The sequence below is a fragment of the Ceratotherium simum genome, chromosome 15, assembly GCF_057802395.1.
Source record: "Ceratotherium simum simum isolate JZ-2026a chromosome 15, ASM5780239v1, whole genome shotgun sequence".
In the NCBI taxonomy this organism is placed as follows: domain Eukaryota; kingdom Metazoa; phylum Chordata; class Mammalia; order Perissodactyla; family Rhinocerotidae; genus Ceratotherium; species Ceratotherium simum.
The window spans coordinates 39327331-39351313 of NC_141914.1; the positions used below are offsets into that span (position 1 = coordinate 39327331).

The window sequence follows — 23983 nt, forward strand, 5'->3', positions numbered from 1 at the left end:
CCTTTTACAAAAATTATCTCAAAATAGATCATAGACCTAATTGTACAATACAAAACTATAAAACTTCTAGAAGAAAACCACAGGAGAAAATCTAGGTGAACTTGGGTTTGGCAATGACTTTTAGATACAACACCAAAAGCATGATTTATGAAAGATAAAACTGATAAACTGTTCTTCATTAAAATTAAAAACTTCTGCTCTGCAAAAGACATTGTTAAAAGAATGAAAAGACAAGCCACAGACTGGGAGAAAATACCCACAAATCACATATCTGGTAAAGCACTTGTGTCCAAAATATACAAAGAACTCTTAAAAACTCAACAATAGGAAAACAAACAACCTAATTAAAAAGTGGGCAGACACTTTACCAAAGAAGATGTACAGATAAGCATACAAAAAGTTGCTCACCATCATATGTCATTAGGTAATTGCAAATTTAAACTACTATGAGATATCGCTACATACCTATTAGAACAGTCAAAATCCAAAACGCTGACAACACCAAATGCTGGTTAGGATGTGGAGCAATAACAACTCTCATTCATTGCTAGTGGGAATGGAAACGGTTTTACAGGACAGTTTGTAGTTTCTTACAAAGGTAAACATGGTCTTACCACATAATCCAGCAATTGCATTCATAGGTATTTACCTAAACGAGTTGAAAATACATGCCCACGTAAAAACCTGTACATGAACGTCTACAGTAGCTTTACCCATAATTGCTCCCAACTGAAAACAATCAGATGTCCTTCAGCAGGTGAATGGATAAACAAACTGTGGTACCTCCAGACGACGGAATATTAGGAATAGTATTCAGTGATAAAATGAAACATGTTATAAAGCTGTAACAAGACATACAGGAACCTTAAATGCATATTGCTAAGTAAGAGCAGCCAGTCTGAAGACGCTACATACTGTATGATTCCAATGATATGACGTTCTGGAAGAGGCAAAACTCCAGAGACAGAAAAAAGATCAGTGGTTGTTCCAAGTTTGAGGGGAGGGAAGGATGAATAGGTGGAGTGTAGGGGATTTTTAAGGCAGTGAAACTATTCTGCATGATACTGTAATGGTGGATACATCCATGACATTATGCATTAGTCAAAACCTATAGAACTATACAACAGAAAGAGTGAACCTTAATGTAAAATATAGACTTTACTTAATAATAATGTATCCCTATTGGTTCATCAATTGTAACACGTATCACACTAATGTAAGATGTTAATAATAGGAGAAACTGTTTTGAAGGAGAATGGGTATATGGGAATTCTCTGTACTTTCTGCTCAATTTTTCTGCAAGCCTAAAACTGCTCTAAAAAATAGTCTATTACTGAAAAATAATACATGAAATAAAAATTTAAAATCCCCAGTGGTTTTGCCTGGAGGTGGTAGAATTATGATCAGTTCTCCAGCCTTCCTTTTTCCTACCTCTTCTTTACAGTTTTCTGTACTTTGCTAGTATCTTCTACAAAGAAAACGCATTATTGTGACAATAGATTAACATTGAGAAAGGACATATATGGGAGAGGAGAGTGGAAGTGCAGAAGTAGAGGCAAGTGTGCTGCCCACCCCTCCCCACCCCACTGTGTTGCATACTCACATGCAGCCCTCTGCCAGGGGGGCACCTGGTTTCAGGAAAAAGATAGCAGTGAATGACTGTCAGCACGGGGTGAGCTCAGGTGACTTTTTCACTTCTTGGGTTCACCTATCCAGTCAACTGTGCAGTAGGTGGTATGTTGTATGACTCCCTTAGACAAGGACCCCAGTCTGGTCCTTCACATTAGAGCAGCTGGGCTCCCAACTCAGCGAGGGTTATCCTAGCAGGCGGCACTGGGGGAAAGAGGCACCATCACAATGTTGAGGCAGGTCCAGGTCCTCTGGTAAACGAGAGGCTTTGACTGAGGGATGTTCTCTCATTCTGGGCTTCACCCGGGAGCTGTGGGGTTTACAGAGGTGAATAAGGTTTTCCCTGACAAGTAGGCTAAGTCCAATGGGGAAGACAGTGAAAGCAGAGTGGGTGTGTAAGGAGAGGCCCTTTAGAGGGGCATTATCTTGAGGCCTTTGTGGTAACCCCTGCCACCTCTCGCAGTGCACCTCTACCTACTTTATTCTCTATCTCCTGTCACATTCCCCCCCTAGTTCCTGTTCTCCATCATCTCGCTTCCTCTTCTCTTTCTTTTTTCTTCTGCTCTGCCTTAGCACAGTGTTTTTCAAACTGCTTGCAGCAACTGCTTCGTGGGTCATAAAATCAATTCAGTAGGTCCAAACAATCATTCTAAAAAACGTTTTATTATGAAAAAGTTTTAAACAAGCAGAAAAGTAAAGAGAATAGTAAAATAACCCATATAGAACCTCGATTTAACAATTTTAATATTTTCCAGTATTTATCTCATTTATTCTGTTTGCTAAGGTAGTTTAAATTACAGACAATGACATTTCATCCCTAAAAACTTCAGTATACATCTCTAAAAGAATAGGACATTTTCTTCCATAACAACAACACCATACTTCCCAAATGCAAATTTCCCCAATTTGGACCACTGTTAAAAAAATGAAAGAGAATGGAAAATATTTCAGGGCTTTACACGTTGTAAGGGAAAAAACTATTCCGTACAACTTTTAATTATGTGTATGTATGTCTACTGTGTCGCGATGTAAAATTTATATTATACTGTGGTTTGCAGTCCAAGAAGTTTTAAGAGCCCTGCTCTACACCAGTGGTGCTCAAACTGTGGTCCCAGGACCAGTAGCATCAGTATTCCTGAGGACTTGTTAAAAATGCAAATTCTCAGGCTCTATCCCACACTACTGAATCAGAATCTCTAGAGGTGGGAACCAGGAATCTGTATTGGGGAAAAAAAAAAAATCACCCGTATTTCCAGATGATTCTGCTGGTTTGAGAACCACTGATTTAGACTAAACTGGATGGCCCCAGTGGTGCCCCAGGCATCCCTCACCCTTACCTGCGGCACACAAGTGGGTCCTTTGTCTTTCTCTTCATTGTCAGAGGCAGTGCTGATAGTCTACCAACAGGGAGGTGGAATCTATGTTGGCAGCGCTTGGAGGATGGTTTTTCTTTCCAAGCTCATGCAAATCTTTACCTGAAGGCAGAGAATGGTCTAGATGCATAAGATTAATAATACACAGTTTGGTCCTTGTACCAGCAGCATCTGTAAAACAAGACTAAAGCCCTTAAAACATTATTGTGATGCTTAAATGGAAAATTTGGGAAATGCCTACCATCATACCAGGCACAGAGCAGTCACAGAGCATGGTGGTGGCAGCTGCTGTACTTGACACTGCCTACCACAACCCTGGGCATATAACTGATGTTCAATAGATGTCACTGACTGGTAGTTAATTCACCGGAGAGGGAGACAGGCTATTCTGGCTTGTTCCTTGATTTTGCCATATATTGAAGCAATATTATTTGTTAGAGACAGGAAATAGATCATAATTAGGAAAGAGAAAAGAAGGCATGGAAGGGAGGAGGGTGGAGAGGAAGGGGAGAAGACATGGAGCATGTCCATATTCACAAGTGCAGTGGAGACAATGACTGTTTTCTTGGAGGAACAAGGAGGTACGGGCTACTGAACACTATGTGGTCATTTCTTCTTAGTTACAGTTACAGGATATCAGAACTAGAAGAGGGAATGCAGAGATCACAGACCTACCCCCACATGGCCCAGGTGAAGCAGTGGAGGCCCTGGGACAGCGTGTGTTAGAGACAGGGGACAGAACTGGTTTCTGAGGACCGGCGCTGCCTGCTACATCTTGCCATAAATTCAGGAATTCATCTCCATGGAAACCTTTGAAGATTCTGAAGGTACAGACCTTAGGAAAGGAGAGCAGTGCTGTGAGTGTGATTTATTTCCTTTCTGTCTCTTTCATACTCTCCCTCACTCCTATTCATCAGCTTCTCCTGCCTTCTCTTGCTCTCCCCCTTCCCCCTTTCCATTCTTTTCCTGATTCTCACCCATAAGGACCCGGCCTTATCCAGGAAGCTGAGCTCACTGGATCTGCAAAGTCCAGAATGCCCCACACCATCAGTCTCCTTAGCAATGTGCTGGTTTCTAGCGACCAAAACTCACCATTGGCTCTGACTGGGCACCAAGCTTCTGACTACTACCAACAGGAAAACACCTCATTTGGTTTCTCAAAAATACTTGTGATCCTTGAATGAGGCAGAAACCACCATGGAAACACCATCCAAAGCTGTCTTACTCCTTCGGGTCTTGAACCCTTTTCTGAATCTCTCTCAAAAGCCTGCTATGAAAGTAGTTGCTCCGCTTGTGCAGGCAGAGCGCGAAGTGACCACACCTCACAGGTGGGAGGGACTTCCACAGGAATCTCACGTGGCAGGTGGACTAACATCATCTCGTAACCATAGCTCACAATTGTTACAGAGAGCATTTTTAAATGCCCCTAAGCCCCTGGGATGAGCGGCTACTACTAGAAATTGGATTCAGGGTGTTTGGGGTTTGGCTTTTTACCTGTCAGAAGAGGAGAGCTGAGCTTGCTGGCATTGGTAAAGGGCGGTCCTGGCACTTCCGGATATTCAGGGTTCCCGGTTGCAGAATGGATTGAGGGACAACCTGACCAGATTCGCGTTTGCTCAGGCTCTCCCCGTGGAGCTCTGCTGAACGGGCTTAGTCTTTTGCTGCCCGTCAGGTAGCATCTGGAGCCACCTAAGGAAGCTGCGGGACAGCGTCTACCGCCGGATAGGTGCTGGAGAAGACGCTCCTGGGGCTGATGGGGAGGAGGGCCCGCGCGGGGCCTGTGCCAGAGCCTTTCCAGGACGGAGCACTAGCGCGCCTGACAGTCGGCCGACGGAGCAGTGGCGCACGGGAGAGGCGCACAAAGGAAAAGGCCCACACGGTGGAGACGTGAGTGCGCACAAGCGTGCCCAGCCCTGTCCGTGCACAGCCCGAGCTCCCGGCTCCAAGTGCCGGTGTGTCCAGTGGACGCCGATAACTGCGTGAGACAACCTCTAAGGGGGTAACAAAATCCAACCGCCCCACCCCTCTGCAACAGCTCGCCGCCCCCAACCCCCTGGCCCGGAGTCAGAATTTAGGGGCGAGCAGCAGAGCCTCACCCAGCCCTCCTTTCCGGGCTCTGGCCGGATGGCAGCACCTCTCCCAGTCAGCCTCATTCGCGCCTCAGCCTCTCCGCAGACACCTGGCGGGGAAGGACGAGTGGCGGGCCCGGAAGGCGCGCGTCTGGCGTTCAGAACCCCGGTGCCGGCGAGAGCGCGTAAGATGCAGTCTCCTCTCCCCTGTTCCAAACACAGATTGTGAGCCGCCCCCACTCCGAGGGGCGGAGCGCGAGCTCCCCGGCTGGGGAAGGGGCGCAACTTACCTCCCCATCGCCTGCGAAAACGGGCGGCGCTCCGGCGCGTGCGCTTCTCCCCGCGAACCCCCGGCGCCACCCGGAGGCGGGGAGAGGAGGGCGTGGAGGCCGGAGGCGCCGGGCGCGCCTCGGGGCGTGGTGGGCGGCGCGGAGGAGCCCCTGGCGCCGGGAGCCGCGGCATCTCCGCCCTCTGCACACGCGGCCTCCGCGCTCATCCTGCGCTCGGCCGAGCATCCTTCATCCTGACGCTCCGGGAGGCGTACCAGAGACCCGACGGCCCAGGACCACAAATCCAGAAACCCATGCGCTCCTTCGGCCCGGGAAGCCCAATGCTGTGGTACAGCAAGATTGGGGCGACTTGCTTTTCTCACCTCCAGAACTTTCATTTCCTTCTCTCAAAGCCAGACGTTACGTTGGGAAAGCTGCCCGACTTAATCTTTAAATTAATTCCCTGCAGGGCGTGCCTGGCCTCCTCTAGGCGAGCGGCCCGGGAGAGCTGGCCTTGGCTGGAAGTGACTCTCGTTTTGTGCCTGAAGAGAGCGAGGAAGAGTGTGAGGGCAGAGCATCCTCGGGAGGAGATGCCTTTTAAAAATCATCCATAGCAGCAGTTGAAACAGTTTTGTGTCGCTGTTTTGTTTATACTGAGTGGTTTTTCGGTGAAATGCTATTTTGGTTAAAAGAAGAAATGGCCCCCCAGGAGCTCACCCGGCAACTGGCCACAGTGATCACTCATGTCGGTAAATGAAGCTTCCTTTTTTTTCTCTTGCGCTTTATTAATGGAGGGTGGGGACATAGACTCTGGGGCCTCGTCTCCCCCCTGCCCTCACCCGCAGCCCAGGGGCAGCGCCCTCCCTGGAAGGCCGTGGGGCGCGTGCCCAGCCTCTCGGCCTCGCTGCCTCAGATGCTGCTGGGGGGGCGAGTGACAGGCGTCCCTGGGGCGCGGCGTTCGCGACCCTGGGGTCCCCCACATCTGCAGAGTCGGGCCAAGCCGTGGGGCAGGTGCCTTCACCAGGCAGTTGGCAAGACTGTTGAGCCCGAAACGGAGGGCTACTGGGCTGTTACAGTCCGTTACCCCCTCTGACCGCGGGTGGGGGTGGGGAGTGGTGTCGTAGTTTACACGATAAAGAGAAAGGAGAGGGCTCTTGAGGGACGAATGCCGGTGCTTTCCAGTGGAGCCTACTACTGCCAGACCACTGGAGGCTTGTTTACAAGGTAGCGTAGGGAAATGCGGGTTACATTAGAGGGCCGCTGCGCAGTCTGCCTCCCAGGCCTGTTAGAAGTACTGCCTGGGGGTGTCGGCACACTCCTCTGAACCCCAGTGAAGACCTCTGCAGGCCCCAGGAGACTGAGCAATTTTAATCCTCTCCCATGAGTTACAAAAGGGGAGCAAAACATGCATGCTTTGCTCCTGAAATAAGGGCCGTGGTGGAAAGACAGGCCCTGTAAAGTAAAGCTGACATTCGGACAGTGGCAAGGCAATTCCATCTTAGCATTTTCTTCCTCCACCCATTCCCGGGACCTCCCCAAATAAACAACACATTTAGGTTCAGAGCATTTGGATGCAGATGGCCATAATTATCAGGATAATTGTCTTGGTTGCTCAGTTCACTTTGAGACCCTTCCATGAATGCAAATCAGTTTCCATTGATAACGTCAGGAAGTTTTTACCTCATAGTTCCACCTCTTTGTTAAAACTGCATTCTTGGTATTTATATGTTAAATATTGCTTCAATTAGTGAGCCCTCATAACTCTTTGAGCACCCTAGTCCAGTGTGTTTAGTGCAATAATGATAGGTATCTTGAATGATACACATGTGGGGATATACTTTGTGAAGACGATTTATATGGGAAGGCCCAATTTTGATGATTCAGTTTTAAAAAAATGTTTCTGGTGCCAAATGTGGCCACTGAACTGGTTTTTCTTTAAGACAAAAGGTCAATTGAATCCTACCGGGGAAGGCTGAATGTGAAATATTGCTGCAGGCAGGATGAAATGAAACAGAATTTGGAGTTTGAAATATAGTGAATGCTGAAATGATAGTGCTGAATACCAGCCTGTGCGTGAAGTTGTGGTGTAGGGAAAGAGCAGAGAATGGGGTATGACCATCTGGAGTTGAATCCTTTCCTGGAGAAGGCATTCAACCTCAAGCTGAATAATGGAAATTTTAATAATCCTTCCCCACCTGGCTCAAAGGCTGTTTGTAAGATAATGTGGGTAAGAACACCGTCCAAACTGTGACTATGTTACTAGTCCTATCCCTGGGCCCTCTGCCTCTAAAGATCTTGGGAAGATCACTGGGCCTGTCTCAGGGTGAAGCTTCCCATCTGTTAAACGAAGAGATAGACCTGCATGATTATTAGGGTCCCTCCTGTTTCTCTGGCTGAGGGTCTTCTCGAAGATCTGGTAGGCAGTATTCCTTGGCTAACGCCAGGCTGCCTGTGGGTCCCAGGCTATGATATTTTCTTGCCCACTTTTCTCCTCTCCTTCTGTAGTCAGCTCTAACATCCAGGATACTGTCGGGGGAAGAGGGAGAATCTCCCTCTGCCCTTTCCCTTAAGGTTCTTCTGGCTGGCCAAACAATCAACAAGACAGGTTAGCAGGAGAAAATAATACCAAGTTTAATAACATGTATACATGGGAGAAGCTCAGAAATGAGCAACTCGTCCCTCTGTCTAAGCTGCACGCTTAAGTATTGCAGCTAAAGGCGAGGAGCGTGTTGGGGGTGGGTAGTGGCCTGGGACTTCAGAGGGCAGGAGGACAATTCTTTTTTGGGTCATCTATAGATAATGTGGTCAGGGAGAGACAAAGTTTTTTGATAAAAGAAGCTTGGTGCCTTTGCTATTGTAACCTCTATCCTACATTATCTTCATAGCCATCATGATAGAAGATCTGTTTCAGGAAGGAGCCACCATGTCAAATTCTTTAGGCAGTTAGTGGGGGAGGTCAAATGTCCCTCAGAGAAAGCAATCAAGGTAAAGAGATATATTTCAGGGTGGCCAAATCTTGATCTCCCACAGTCCTGCCTTTGAAACTAAAAGTTTCACAGTCCTTTTGAAACTTAAAGAAGTTTCATAGTCCAGAAGCTGAGTTGGTAGATTGTTTCATCTCACTGAACACATTTCTTAGTCCTGATAATAGATCAGTTCAATTAAGTTCATTTTGGAAGGTGGTGATGCAGGTGGGCTCTCGGGTTACGCCTATATTGTGGAAGCAAGCAATCAAGTATTTAATAGAAACATTTCTATGTAAACAAAAGAAAAACAAGGTTAATGGTTGGAGCAAGTTGTAAAGCAGTTTCTGAGTTAGAGGACAGCCAGTTAAGGTTTTAGATGTCAGCGTCAAAGCATCTTTTGCAGTTTAAATGTCTCTGATAGTGTTGTCAGGTCATCTCTTAAGTTTATATCAAGTCCATCAGCTTCAGTATGTAAGGCTTCAGGAAAAAGGGCAGGTTCAGTTTTCAGTGATTTCAAATGAAAATGATGGAAAAAATCAAAAACGTTAGCTTGGATATCTGTAGCCAGATGTTTCAGGAGACTAGAAGAAATCAGGATCCAGTCTAGTCAACAGATATAAAACAAAAACCTCAAAAAACAATTAACAAAACTAGGATCTAATATCCGCAAATGTATACTATAGTTTTTACTGAAATATAATTTTTCTCTCTAAAATCACCCTCATTTTTATTAAGATAGCCAAATTAAAACTTACTAGTTTGCAAAATAAGTCTAGTTCCAATAGAGTTGGCCCAATTATTTACATAAGTACAGCAAGAACAGCAATTGATCACGTAGGCTCTTTTAAATCTGCTTTGCTGGAACTTTTTATAAGGAATCTCAGATTGAACTTCAAAGGCCTCTCGAGGCCAGGAAAGCCAAGCCAAGGATTTTGTCATCAGACTTTGCCTGTAATACCTACAGATTTGGGTGAATTCCTCTCTTCCGAGGTTCCCCAAAATATTTCGAGGTTCCTTGTACCTGCCAGATAAGTGACATTCTTTACTTATTTAAATTATTTTAACAGGTTTTTTTTCTGTCTTTTAGGTAGACTTACTCAAAGGTAAAGAAAAATCTTTTGTAACCTCTTTATCAAGTTTAAGCAAATTATCCTTTTAAGAGACAGAAGACCAAATTTTAATTTTGCACCAGCTTATTTCTGCTATTAAAACTCATTTACTTAATTAAATTCATTTCAATCTTAGCCAACTTGACCATGCATAAAACTCCTTTTCCAGAATTCCTCTTCCACAAACCTTCTATAACTTTCTTTTTACATTCAGAATTTGTCCCATGTCTTTCTTTTCCCTCCTAGTACTTGAGGACAAATTTATCTTTCTTAACCAAACAAAATATTTCCATTCTTTGTACCTTTATACATCTTACTTTCCTTGTACACAGACATATTTTTCTTAATTTTTTTAGTAGCTTCAATCACATATATTAATTAGAAATTTTAACCCTTAGAAACCTTAATTTGTAAGTAAAAACTAAGTAAACAATTATAAACTTTCTTTTACATTAGTATCTTGTGGCTTGGAAAATTTATAAATACTTCATAACTTCTAGAAACACATTACTTTATAGTACAATCTTTTAATAAAACACATGTTTACCAATAGACCCAAAATATCTTTTAGTTTTCCTGTAATGAAAAGCCAAAAGTAGACAAATGTACATTTAGCAATCAATGTCTAATATCTTATCTTATTTGGAAATGATGATACTCAGAGAATTTTTATCATAAAACTTAGCAAAACTCTCAAGTTTTAAGTCACCAAAAAGAGTTTGGAAGCTGTAACCACCATAACACATAATTATTGTTTAAAGTTCATCCAACATTCATCCTTTTCACAACTATTTAGTTACTTATTCCCAATAATTATTTAGATTGCCTATAAGACTTCATAAGACTTCAGATAAAATTAGCCATCATTTAAATTACTATTTTTGTTAACCAGTTCTGTAATAGAAATGACATCAGTTTTTTTCTTACAAAATTTCATGTAAATTTCGTCACCTCTTATACCTTTAAACGTAATTATCATTAAGATTTTTATCAATAGGTCTTGGTCTTCTAATTTTGGACAAGAGAAGCATTCCCAGTCAGACATTTTAAAACATACTCAGGGCCGGCCCTGTGGCTTGGTGGTTAAGTGCGCGCGCTGCGATGCTGGCGGCCCGGGTTCGGATCCCGGGTGCGCATCGAGGCACCACTTCTCCGTTCATCCTGAGGCCGAGTCCCACATGCAGCAACTAGAAGGATGTGCAGCTACGACACACGGCTATCCACTGGGGCTTTGGGGGGAAAAAATAAAATAAATAAAATCTTAAAAAAAAAAAAAATAAAAAAATAAAAAAATAAAACATACTCAGGCAAAGTTGATGTAACCTCTTTGTATAAAATTAGCTCAAACATTCCAACCTTTATAATCTTATCAACACTTACACTTTTACATGTTCTCAATTCAATTGTAACCTGAGTCAAGGTCTTAAGACTAGTCAAATTTTTCCCTTCCTTTTTCTGGCCTTAATTCTTAGGTACCAATTAAGCAATATGTGAGAGCTCTCAAAACATATTTTTTCCCCAATTTAGAAGTTTTTCCAATTCAAAGGATCCGTCGTCTGGCCATTGACGGGTAGGATCTTCATTTGTATATTTATTCCAATAGTGACTCAAACCAATAAGCCTTTTTAAGGAAAGACCCGGAGGTAACTTTCCACGCTTAGAATAAATCTTTCCCATGGACGTAAGAGGCGTCCCTGGAGAGGGCGCAGATGATGTAGCCCCCATGATCCACAGAATTCACTCCCAAAGATATTCAGACTCCCCTGAGAGCTTGGCACAGCCGGACAGAGACAGTTCGGAACCCCAGTCTACTTGACTGGCCACCAAGGTGCACCCCGGTAAATGCACCTTCCGTATGGTGGAGACCAAGGAGAATATTCTCACTGGTCACAAAGCCAAGTTTTCTCAGGACACAGAACAAGACAGAAGGAAAAACCTCATCCGGTTTTTTTTTTTTCTTATGTGCACAATGACAGCTTTAGCCACGCCTTAGGTCTCTTGGAGCCAGAATAATACCTAGCGGGGGAGGTGCCGCGGGGTCGGGGACTGTGTGCTTTACAGAGTACCTCGTCGTTGCACGGACATTTTCTTGCAGTTGGCGGGGGACCTGTGTCATCTACCCCGTTCCGTGACCCAACTTATCCTGTCACCGGAGTCTTCTGAAAGTGGCGAGCGCCCTAATGGCTCTTAACTGCTCGACCCGCGCCCACCAAATTTGCGGCCTTTTTGGCTTCCAAGATGCCCTCGGCAATGACCTTCACTTCATGTGCATAATAACCCACAGCAAAGTTTGTAGACGCCGGTCTGGTGAGACCCGAAAACTCACCAGTCTGTGGGGCCGGCCCGGACAGCGGGCTTATAGGGCCTATGCCTGCGTCCAACCCTATGGTATTTCCTTCTTATAACAAAAGACACAGACAAGAGAGAAAAACAGAGACTACCTTTGGGAGGAAAAGGGATCAAGATCAAAAACCAAGAGTACTCTACCAAATTTAAACCAAGAGTCACTAAAAGCCCAAGAAACTAGTTTCCCAAATATTTTCTCCTGCCAATCTAAATTTAGAAAGAGAAAAAATTCTCACCACTTCCTTCCGCCGGACTCCGCAGATAGAGATTCCAGGAGGCTGACGTGGTAAGAAGTCTTACCTTTTGCCGGCTTTCGTCAGGCGTTCCCGTATCTCATCATATGCAGTAGTCCAGGGAGAAGGCAGGTCTTCAAGCCAGAGAAGGCAACTTGCCAGCCAGTGTGGCTCCTGGCGACTACGCCAAAACTGTAGGGGGAAGAGGGAGAATCTCCCTCTGCCCTTTCCCTTAAGGTTCTTCTGGCTAGCCAAACAACCAACAAGACAGGTTAGCAGGAGAAAATAATACCAAGTTTAATAACATGTATACATGGGAGAAGCTCAGAAATGAGCAACTCGTCCCTCTGTCTAAGCTGCTCACTTAAGTATTGCAGCTAAAGGCGAGGAGCGTGTTGGGGGTGGGTAGTGGCCTGGGACTTCAGAGGGCAGGAGGACAATTCTTTTTTGGGTCATCTATAGATAATGTGGTCAGGGAGAGACAGAGTTTTTTGATAAAAGAGGCTTGGTGCCTTTGCTATTGTAACCTCTATCCTACATTATCTTCATAGCCATCATGATAGAAGATCTGTTCCAGGAAGGAGCCACCATGTCAAATTCTTAAGGCAGTTAGTGGGGGAGGTCAAATGTCCCTCAGAGAAAGCAATCAAGGTAAAGAGATATATTTCAGGGTGGCCAAATCTTGATCTCCCACAGTACCAATGTGAATTTGCTGTAGTTTCTGCTCTCAAAGAACTTCTAATTACTCCCCGCATTTGTGTGCTTTGCAGCATTCTATTTCCTCCTGTGTAAACCTGTGAAATAGGTGGGGTATATGTTATCATCCCCATCCTACAAATGAAGAAATTGAGACTTCGGAAGTTCATCTTTCAAGCTTTCAGGGGCAACAAGTGGCAAGCTTGGGACCATAAGGCAGCTCTTCAGACCCGCTGTTGGGGGAACTCATTGAGGGGGTCTCTAACCCTGCAACAGGCCCTGCCTTCATGGAGAGTTACTTGAATAGCCAGTGGGGCTTCTGTTAGGGTGGATTGGGTCTGCATTTGACTGTTCTTTTCCGGCATTTCCTTGGTGAGCAGCCTCTGAGGGGTGTGATCGTGAGTTGAGGAAGGGTTGAGAAGTGCTTGGAGCAAGACTGTGGGTTAGAACATTCTCCTGGTCCTGTCCTAGCCACTCATCTGGGTAACAACACTGTGCTTCCGTCTTCACTCGACCACCTCTCTCCCTCAGCCAGTTCCTCCTCCGGCTGGGGTTTCTGCTCTGTCCACAGTCCCTTAGATTTGACGATTCAGGTCTGGGGCCTGTTGATTCTGTTTCTGAAATATCTTACGGGTCTCTCTCCTCATGTCCATTCCCACTGCTACCTGCCTGTGACCTGCTTCTGGGCCTCATTTCCTTCTGACTGACCACCATGCAAGCCTCCTGCCTCTCCTGTATTTGCCTCTAACCTGTATAAGGAATAATAAAAACACAGCACTTGTGTATTCCAGAACCTTTCATGATACCCTTAGATAGTCATTCTCTGCAGCCAGGAGTACCAGCTCTATTGTTTTACTATTTGGCACCCTTCTAGTCTTATCTCCCAGTATTTGATATTTCTACACCTATGGTTGGTCAACTTGGGCTATTCAGTCTTCAGCTTTGTCTCACTGTATTTTACAACTCGATTCCCTCCTCTAAACTTTTACTTCTTCTTTCCCTCCACCTGGAATGCCCCCTTAGTATATTTCTCCTTACAGAAATAGTACACACCTTTCAAGCCCAATTCAGTGCCTCCTCCGCCGGGTGCATTTTTTGGTCCTGCCAGTGGGACATAATGACTCCTGCTTCTGAATTCCAAAGTAGGTTTTGTTCTACTCACATGATGCCTCTCGCGTACTCTCCCTCTTATTATGCTTAGTTGGTTATTCATGTTCTTGTCTTATCTCTGCTCCTAGACTCTTCATTACTTATTCGTGTCCTAGACAGTTACCTAACACAGGGCCTCCCTCTAAGGAGATGCAGAATAAATGTTTGCTGAATAAATGAATGATTTGTTATGCCCTGGAATGGACCTTGAGTATTGAGTGATGCCAGGCAAGTTTTACACTTTTAAGGACAGCTGTGAAGTATTTGCGGATAACTCTTTTGCCTCCCAAGCCCCATTTTTCAAGTAAACATTAAGCCTTTCAAGTGTTCTTCGTGTGTTGTAGTTCACTGTAGGGACTTGCTTCTTTGGATTTTGTTCGTTTGTCAGGGACCCTCATAAAATACGCAGTTCACAGCTAACAGTGTCCCAATGTGTTTTTACCCATGCGGAACACAAGTAGGACCATCCCTTCCCCTTTGTTCTGGACTATAGTCACATTAGTTCAATTACAAAATTTCAGAATCAGAAAAGAGTTGTTTGATTTTCTCCTCCCCAATTCTTGAATCCTCTCTATGGTAACTTTTGCCATACTGCTATTTATATACAGAGGTGCTGCCTAAGTAAACGTGGACTTTCTACTAATGCATCTCAGATTGCTCTAGAATTTTGATAGACAGGGCACATATGGCTCCCGTGGGACTTCCAGTCAGTGGAAACCCTTAGTCATCCAACTGGTTGGTGTCAGTAATCGCCCATGCAGGTTTCGTATTTCCAGTCCAGCTCGCTCTCCACCTTGTCATCTCATATTAGAAGTAATTATTTTGATTTTACTTTATCATTGTTCTAAAATAGTTTCACATGTTTGGCTATGCTCAACTAAACTATGAAACAGAGGGGAATATCCTTTAAGACATTCCTTATATAGTCATGCATCGCTTAGTGACAGGGTTATGTTTTCAGAAATGCATCATTAGCCTATTTCATCATTGTGGGGACATGATAGTGTGTAGTTACACAAACCTAGGTGGTATAGCCTACTACACACCTAGGCTATGTGTTATAGCCTCTTGCTCCTCGGCTACAAACCTGTACAGCATGTTACTCTACCGAATACTGTAGGCAGTTGTAACACAATGGTGAGTATTTGTGTATCTAAACATAGAAAAGGTACAGTAAAAATATGGTATAAAAGATAAAAAATGGTACACCCGTGTAGGGCACTTACCATGAATGGAGCTGGCAGGACTGGAGGTTGCTCTGGATGAGTCAGTGAGTGAGTGGTGAGTTAATGTGAAGGCCTAGGACATCACTGTATACTCCTGTAGACTTTATAAACACTGTACACTTAGGCTACCCTAAATTTATTAAAAAGTATCTTTTTTTGGGCCAGCCCTGTGGCATGGTAGTTAAGTCCAGCATGCTCTGCTTTGGCGGCCTGGGTGGGCAGGTTCGGATCCCCAGCGCAGACCTACATTACTCATTAAGCCATGCTGTGGTGGCGACCCGTATACAAAATAGAGGAAGATTGGCACAGATGTTGGCTCAGGGCTAATCTTCCTCAAGCAAAAAAAAAAAAAAAAAAAGAGGAAGATTGGCAACAGATGTTAGCTCAGACCGAATCTTCCTCACCCCCTCCAAAAAAAGAAAGAAAAAAATCTTTTTTCTTCAATAATAAATTAATCTTAGCTTACTGTCACTCTTTTACTTTATAAACTTTTACTTTTTTTTAACTTTTTGACTTTCATAATAACACGTAGCTTAAAACACAAACACATTGTACAGCTATACAAAAATATTTTCTTTATATCCTTATTCTATAAGCTTTTGTCTACTGTAAAATTTAATTTTTTTTACTTTTTAAACTTTTTTGTTAAAAACTGAGACACAAACACACACATTAGCCTAGGCTTACACAGGGTCAGAATCATCAATATCACTGTCTTCCACTTCCACATCTTGTCACACTGGAACGTCTTCAGGGGCAATAACATGCATGGAGCTGTCATGTCCTGTAATAACAGTGTCTTCTGGAATACCTCCTGAAGGACCTGCCTGAGGCTCTTCTTGAGGAGGTGTCACTCTTCAGAAATATTTCCATGATGGTTTGCTTGGTTTCTTTTTTTTATCACAGATTTGTTTCTAAGCAGAAAATGCACCGTGAACTTTCCTCTCTACTAATGAAAACCTTTTGGTGTTGGGGCCCATGTTTTTAAACTTTTTAAGAAGCTTTTTGAGGTCTGCAAAAGCTTCTGCTAAACCCTTTACTGTGAATTTTCTTGGGGGTTCTTCTTTTTCATCTCCTGCAGTTTCCTTTTTTTCTTGCCTATTCTTTAGCTGTACATTCCTGCTCCAGTTCCAACAATTCCTCATTAGTCAGTTCCTCAGAAACCACTTCTAGGAGCTCCTCAATGTCATCCTCATCCACACCCAGGTTAAAGTTGTTTGCTATCTCAACTGGCCTTGTTAATTTTTGCAACCTCCTTATCCTTGGCAAATCCTTAGAAGTCATAGATGAACCTCTTGAGTGTCTTCTTCTAGATGCTATTCGTATACTCCTTGGTGATATCACCCCAAGCCTAAGCAAGGTTCTTGATGCAGTCATAGATGTTGTAGTCCTCCCAGAATTGCATCAGTGTCTTCTCAGTGTCTTCCTCAGTTGCAGCAATAGCCTGGACAAAGGTCCTCCTCAGGTAGTAAGCCTTAAAAGCTGCTCTAACTCCTTGATCCATTGGTTGCATCAAAGAGGTGGTGTTTGGAGGGAGAAACACCACTTTAATATTGGGATGAAGATCCCCAATAAAAGGAGAATGTCTAGGAGCGTTAACAACAGTAAGCAAAATCTTGAAAGGTATCTTATTCTCCAATCAGTGCTTCTTCATTTCCCTGGCATAGCAATTCAGGAGGGCATCTTGGAAGAGGAGCTAGGTCATCCATGACTTATTGCTCCTGTAGTACACTGGCAGTGTGTGCTTTTTTATATGCTTCAAGGTCCTGTGGTTCTCACTGTGCCAGATCACAAAGAGTTTCAATTTGTAGCCTGCAACATTGCCCCCATACAAGACTGTTATCCTGTCCTTAAAAGCCTTGAAATCTGCCATTGACTTGGCATCCTTATAGATGAAAGTCCTTTCAGGCATTCGTTTCCAGAATAGAGAGCTTTCATGCATATTGAATATTTGTTCTGGCAAGTAATTTTCCTCCACAATCAGCTTATCTAGAGTTTCCAAAAATTCTTCAGCTGCCTTCACATCAGTGCTTTTGCAGACTCACCACTCACTTTCATGTTATGTAATTAGTAAATATTCTTGAATCATTTAAACCACCCAGAGCTGGCAGTAAATTCAATATTGTAGTCAGGTCCAGCCTTTTCTTTTAACATTGCAAACTAACTTTTTGGTTTGGTCATGATCATCATGGCGCTGAGAGGGATATGCTTCTGTGTCTGGTCTTCAATCAAGGTCATTAGAAGTTTCTCTGTGTCTGATATAGGCCCTTCTCAAATTTTTGTTAGTCTCGTTGCCTTCAATGAAGCAGATCCTTTAACAGCTTCTGTCACTTTGTTCTCGTTCTTCAAGATCATAGCAATGGTGGGGGCCGGCCCCGGGGCGTAGCGGTTAAGTGCGCGCATTCCACTACTGGCGGCCCTGGTTCTGATCCTGGGCGCGCACCAATGCACCGCTTGTCAGGCCATGCTGTGGCGGCGTCCCATATAAAGTGGAGGAAGATGGGCACAGATGTTAGCAGGGCCAGTCTTCCTCAGCAAAAAGAAGAAGATTGGCGTGGATGTTAGCTCAGGGCTGATCTACCTCATAAAAAAAAAAAAAAAGATCATAGCTATGGTGGAATGGGACATGCCTGACTGGCAAGCAATAACCATTACTGATTTTTCACCTTCGTCGTCCGTAATCCCTTTTAATTTTGTTTTTAAGTCAATCCCTTGACTCGGCCCCTTACTGGCAACATTAGCGGTGGATTTTGTATGCCTAGGGGCCAATGATGAACAAAACAACATGAGATTAAATCAAACACAAGACAAAATGATGCAATCAAGAGACGCGGTAAACACGAGATGTATCAGGCTGCTGTTGGTGTAACACATCATACTGTTTACAGTAAACTATTTTTTTTTAATAAGTAGGAAGAGTACACCCTAAAATAATGATAAAAAGTACAATATAGTAAATACATAAGCCAGTAACATAGTCGTTTATTATCATTATCAAGTATTACATACTGTACGTAATTGTACGTGCTATACTTTTATTAGTCTGGCAGTGCAGTAGGTTTGTTTACACCAGCATCACCACAAACATGTGAGTAATGCTTTGTGCTCCGATGTTAGGACAGCTATGACATCACTCTGGCTACGATGTCACTAGGCAATAGGAGTTTTCCAGCTCCATATATAATTTCCAGCCATACTACCATCATATATGCGGTCCGTCGTTGACTGAAATGATTGTTATGCAGCACGTGACTGTACAAAGTATACACAGGTGGACAAACTACAGGTGCCCAAAATGTTCGACCATGTTGGTCTTGCCTGGCTTAGAAGAGTTACTTCTGGATTCCTTTGTCCAGTTATCTGATCCCAGATCCTGTTTAACCCTGGTTTTGTTTTGTGTGTCTGTTTTTTTGTTTGTTTGGTTTGGTTTTTTATCCATTATCAGATCAGTTTAAATTCATTTTAGCCCTTTTCTCTTTTTGTACCCAAGGAAGCTAGAATTAATTCAATCACTGAGGGGAAAGGGGCCGGTCCTTCTGGCTGTTTCTCTTTAACCCCCAGTTGAAGACTAACAGCATTTACTGAGGGCCTCCAGAGCTGAGGACTGGGCCAGGTGCTGGGGATGGGGTGCCAAGGAGCAGCCATGACCCTGCCTGTGATCATAGGCCCTGTGAGGGCCAGAACCTGGCTGCTTCCACTGCCATAGCCCCAGCGCCCTGCACCGCTCCTCAGGTGTACTGGGGGCTTGGCGGAATGAAAGATGTCCTCCTTACAGTCTAACAAGTGAGGCAGATGTTAAGCTCCTCATGTTAAGCTCCAGGAGGAAAATTTTAGGCATAGTCAGCCATCATTCGCCAGTGCCTCCCTCATCTCATGGGGTTTCGCGTCTTGTGGTCTCCCGGCCGCTCTACTTCTCTGTCTTCTGCATTTGCTTCCTCACTTTTTGCACTTGGTTGAGTCAGTTGTGAAACTCAACTCTTTTCTTCAATTTCCTAAAACTCATGTACACAGAAGATTAGAGGGTTCAAGAGAATTTTCTGAAGGTGCGAGAGGAGATATTTATGGTCTAGAAACTGTCCACTTAAAAAAAAGAGGCAACTGCTAGGGAAAAGAAAAGCATTTATTTGGGGTCTTAGAATTGCAGGTCGGGGAACATGGGTTCTGGCAGCAGCCAGAAAAGTGTCGCCCTGGGGAGTAAACGTCAGAGCTTTTTATTAGCAAAAAGGAGAGCTTAGAACAAGTACCTCAGTTGTTTGTTAAGAATTATGATGGGAGGGTAAATTTATGTCACAGTTCATTGGCTTACTCAAGGACATCTTGTTACCAGAAAAAAGTGTATTTTTGCATAGTCCTTCAGAAAGTCCTTTCTCAGCAAGCAACTCCCTTTTGGCAAGCCAGAAGAGCACAGTTTCATATTTTTAACAAGACGGAGCCCGGAATAGAAAATGGAGTCACTGCTGACAACTTGTTTCACAAAACACAGACACGTTGAAATGAGCTGAAGGCATCAATTTTTTTAAAATGTCCTCTGGTCACCGCAGCTCCTGGGGGTTTCACAGGCCCTTCCCTTTACCATTTCACTGGCTTCTTCCCTGGCTTTTTATCTGTGGTTCCTCTGTTTTTCTCCCCCACTGGTGAGGAAGATCTGGTGCAGGACCTCGACTAGAAAGATGGGCCTCATGAACTCCCCCATCTGCCTCCCTCTACTTTTCCTTCCGTTTTGTTTCCGTTATAATTTTTATCCCTCCAGCAACCAAAAGAAGCTTTGCTTAATAAGGAGGAAAATTCCCCCAGGCTGGGAAATGGGATTTAGACCTTGACATATGGTGCAGGGATGAGAAGGAAAATTCCACTGTTCAAACCTGCTTTGCCCTTCAAGTGTGGCATGAGCATTTTCTTCCTCAGCACCTTGGGAAAACTAAACCAGATTTTAAAGAGAAAGATCATGTTCATCATTTTGTATGGCTTTGTGGTATAATCTAAAAAAGAAGCAGAAGAAACGAGAGGGAAATGAACATTATGTGATGTTTCATTAAGGGCTTTAAAAGCTCTGTTTGTAAAAATAACACATGGTCTGTATTTACGGTTTGGAAGAGTCAATATTAAGATGTCAGATCTCCCCAAATTGATCTATAAATTAAACACAACTCCAGTCATAAGTCTATCGTTTTTTTTTTTTTTTTGTAGAAATCAATCAGTTGATTCTAAACTTCATAAGCAGCTAAAAGGTCACTTATAAAGCAAGATAATAGGCACAAAGAATTACAATAGCCAGAATCTTTTGAAAAAGAATGGAGTTGGAGGACTCACACTACCTAGTTTCAAGACTTACTATAAAGCAAAGTACAGTCATACCTAACTACTTAATGACAGGGATATATTCTGAGAAATTCATCACTAGGTGGTTTCATCATTGTGCATACATCATAGAGTGTATTTACACAAACCTAGATTATATAGCTTACTACACACCTAGACTATATGGTACTAACCTTATGGGACCACCATGGTGTATGTGGTCCGTTGTTGACCCAAACATCATTATTCGGCACATGACTGTAATCAAGATAGTGTGGTACTGGCAAAAGGATAAACATGTAGAATAATGGAACAGAATAGAGAATCCAGAAATAGTCCCACACAAATGTGGCCAACTGATTTTTGACGAAAGTGTGAAGGCGATTTCAACAAAAGGTGCTGGAACAATTGGACATCTGTGTACAAAAAATGAACTTTGACCTATACCTCACCCTATATACAAAAATTAATTCAAAATGGATCATGGACCTAAATGTTAAACCTAATTAGAAATCTGTTAGAAAACCTAGGAGAAAATCTTTGTGACTTTGGTTGGACAGACAGTTCTTAGGTCAACATCAAAAGTACGATTTATGAAAGAAAAATTTGTTAAATTGGACTTCATCAAAATTTAAAATGTTTGCTCTACAAAAGACTCCGTTAAGAAAATGAAAAGACAACCAACAACCAACTGACCGGGGAAAAAAAAATTGTGAATCACATATCTGGCAAAGGACTTCTATCCAGAATACATAAAGCATTCTCAAACTCAACAGTAAATAAAAAACAAACAACCCAATTTAAAAATGGGCAAAAAAATCGAACGGATACCTTACCAAAGAAGATATACAGATGGAAAATAAGCACATGAAAATATGCTCAACGTCAGAAGTCATCAGGGAAATTGCACACTATTAAAGTGGTTAAAATAATGACAATACCAAGTCATGGCAAGGATGAGAAGGACCTGGATCTCTTACCCACTGTTGGTGGGAATGTGAAATGGTGCAGCCACTTTGGAAAACAGTTGGCAGCATCTTACAAAGTTAAACATATACTTACTATACAACCCAGTAATCCTACCCCAAGAGAAATGAAAACTTATGGTCACGTGAAAATCTGTATGTGAATTTTCATAGCAGCTTTATTCTTAATCACTAAAAACTGGAGACAACCCAAATGTCCCTCGCCTGGGGAATGGATAAACAATTTGTGGGACATCTGTAGAATGCAATATTCTGCAATAAAAAGAAATGAATTATTGATATGCATGACAACATGAATAAATCTGAAATACATTATGCTAAAAGAAAGATGCCAGACTCAAAAGGTACATACTAAACGATTTCATTTATGTGCCTTTCAGAAAAGGTAAAACTCTAGGGATGGAGTGTTTGCCAGGGGTTAGGGGTAGGGAGGAGGTGGTTTGGCTACAAAGTGATGATTGAACTATTCTGTATCCTGATTGTGGTGATGGTTAAATGACTCCATGCATTCATCAATATTCATAGAACTGTACACCAAAAAGAGTGAATTATACTGTATGTCAGTTTAAAAACAAATTTAAAACATTACCAAACAAAAAAATACAGAAAAAAAATGTGTTCGTTGTCCAGTATTTGGAAAAGACAGAAAAGTGCAAAGAAGAAAGTCTACAATTCCATCTCCTAGTTATAGTCACAGTTATCCTTTGAGCATATGGCCTTCTAGTTTTTTTCCTTTGGCATTTTTATATAGTTAAAATGATATGATCTATCTCACTTTATATATATCATACATATTAACATATAATTATATGTTATATTCTGCCTTTTAAAAATATACTATAAATTAGAACTAAATTATATTATAAACAATTCCACATATTATAAAACATCTCCATAAACAAGATTTTAATGGAGTTGTAATTTTTCACTACGTATTTGTACCATAGTTTATTTAAATATTGCCCTAATGTTGGCCATATAGGTTGTTTTCAGTTTCTCAATGTTATTTTTTTAAAAGTGCAAGGAGCATATTTGTTCAGAAATCTTTGCACACATTTCACTTTTTTTTTTTTTTTTGGTGAGGAAGATTAGCCCTGAGCTAACATCTTTTGCCAATGCTCCTCTTTTTTTTTTCCCCCGAGGAAGATTGGCCCTGGGCTAACATCTGTGCCCATCTTCCTCCACTTTATATGTGGGACGCCTGCCACAGCATGACTTGTTAAGTGATACATAGGTCCATGCCCGTGATCCGAACCTGCGAACCCGGGGCCGCTAAAGTGCAGTGCGTGAACTTAACCACCACGCCACCGGGCCAGCCCCTTCACGTTGTTTTTTAAGGATAGAGTTCTAGAAAATGTTATTATTGGATCAGAGAGTATGAATATTAAGTTTTAAAATACATTTTGGTCAAATTGCCTTCTGAGAAACTGATACATTTTAGTGGCCCATCAACAGAGTATTGGGGGTTCTTGATTTCACCAGCTCTCTTTATCACCATTTGTGATCTGCTTCCTCATACGTCAAATGAGGGTAATGACGGAACTTACCTTGTGGGGTTTTGAAGTAATGCATGTTAAGTGCATGGCATAATACCTGCAACGCTGTTGGCTCTCTTTGGTGATATTATTTGAGTTTTTGCTTGTTTGATAGATAAAAATGGCATTGTATTCATTTTAACTGAATTAAATTACTAGAGAAGTAGAATAAATTTTAAGTTTGCCATTTCAGTTTTTGCTCTGTGGCTTGTTCATATGTGTTTTGGGACCAAGATATTTTTGTGTAGGTTTTTTCCACGTTAAATATTAAGCCTTTGTTAAGTTTATAGCAGGTACTTTTTATTTTCCAATTTGTTGTTTATTTTATAATTTTGCTTTTGATGACAACATATAAAGGTTTTAAGATTTTATGTAGTCAAATCTATAGATCTTTCATTTTGTGATTTCTTCTGTGGCTTTTATATCCTTCCTCAAATAAAGAACAAGTAAATAGTCATCAGTTTTATTCTAGTATTTTTTAATGGTTTTATTTCTTTATTTTTTTATATTTGATTTTAAATCTCTATGTGTTTTAGTCTGTGATATGAGGTGAGAGTCTAAATTTTCTTAGTAGCACTTATTAAATATTCCATTAATTGGTGATGCCTCCTTCTTTACATATTAAGTTATTTTAGAGTTTATAGACTGCTTCTGGGTCTTTCTGTTTATTCTTTTGACTATTTATTTTTGTATCAGGTCTACATAGTTTGAATTATTATTGCTATGTAATGTCTTTAAATATGTTTTAGGAGAGATTTCCTTTTTCCATCAATCATTTTTTTAAAAACATTTCCTTAACTCTTCTAGCTTTTTTAATTCTTTCAAATAAACTGTATAATTATTCTGTTAATCCCCCTCATCACCACAAATTTACTGTAATTTTGAATAGAATTCTATTACAACTATAACTTAATCTGGGAAGAACTTGACATTTTAAGAATTAAAAAAAAATTTTCCTTCTAGAACTATATCTCATTCAAATATTTTATATTTGTCAATGAAGTTTTTTTCACATAGATCTCACATATTCCTTTTTAAGGTTATTTATTCTTTGGCAACTTGTGTTTTTTGTTGCTGTTCTGAATGTAATTTTTTTTTT

At 42.2% G+C, this 23983-nt stretch overlaps 2 protein-coding genes across 24 annotated transcripts in view; one reads left to right on the top strand and one right to left on the bottom strand.

Annotated features, from left to right (window-relative positions):
• The window catches only part of LOC147915179 (uncharacterized), a 28208-nt gene extending 22622 nt beyond the window's left edge, over positions 1-5586 (bottom strand). For 10 of the 18 annotated variants that reach the window (XR_015554472.1, XR_015554475.1, XR_015554474.1 and 7 more), the window contains exons 1-5: positions 5362-5586; positions 5099-5278; positions 3678-3837; positions 2967-3104; positions 1604-1939 (exon numbers count right to left, since the gene is read on the bottom strand). Coding sequence is in view for 2 of the 18 variants with exons in the window: in XM_087439966.1 (XP_087296092.1) it covers positions 3007-3104; positions 3678-3837; positions 5099-5278; positions 5362-5586 (663 nt within the window). In the remaining 16 variants the exon portion in view is untranslated. The other 8 variants (XR_015554481.1, XR_015554477.1, XR_015554482.1 and 5 more) reach the window with 8 other exon arrangements.
• Positions 5587-5941: 355 nt separating this feature from the next.
• MCF2L2 (MCF.2 cell line derived transforming sequence-like 2) overlaps positions 5942-23983 on the top strand; it is a 239218-nt gene continuing 221176 nt past the window's right edge. For 4 of the 6 annotated variants that reach the window (XM_087439947.1, XM_087439955.1, XM_087439956.1 and 1 more), the window contains exon 1: positions 5947-6089. In XM_087439947.1, the coding sequence (XP_087296073.1) occupies positions 6014-6089 (76 nt within the window). In that variant the 5' untranslated portion in view covers positions 5947-6013. Of the gene's footprint in view, positions 6090-23983 lie in introns of all 6 variants that reach the window. The other 2 variants (XM_087439950.1, XM_087439953.1) reach the window with 2 other exon arrangements.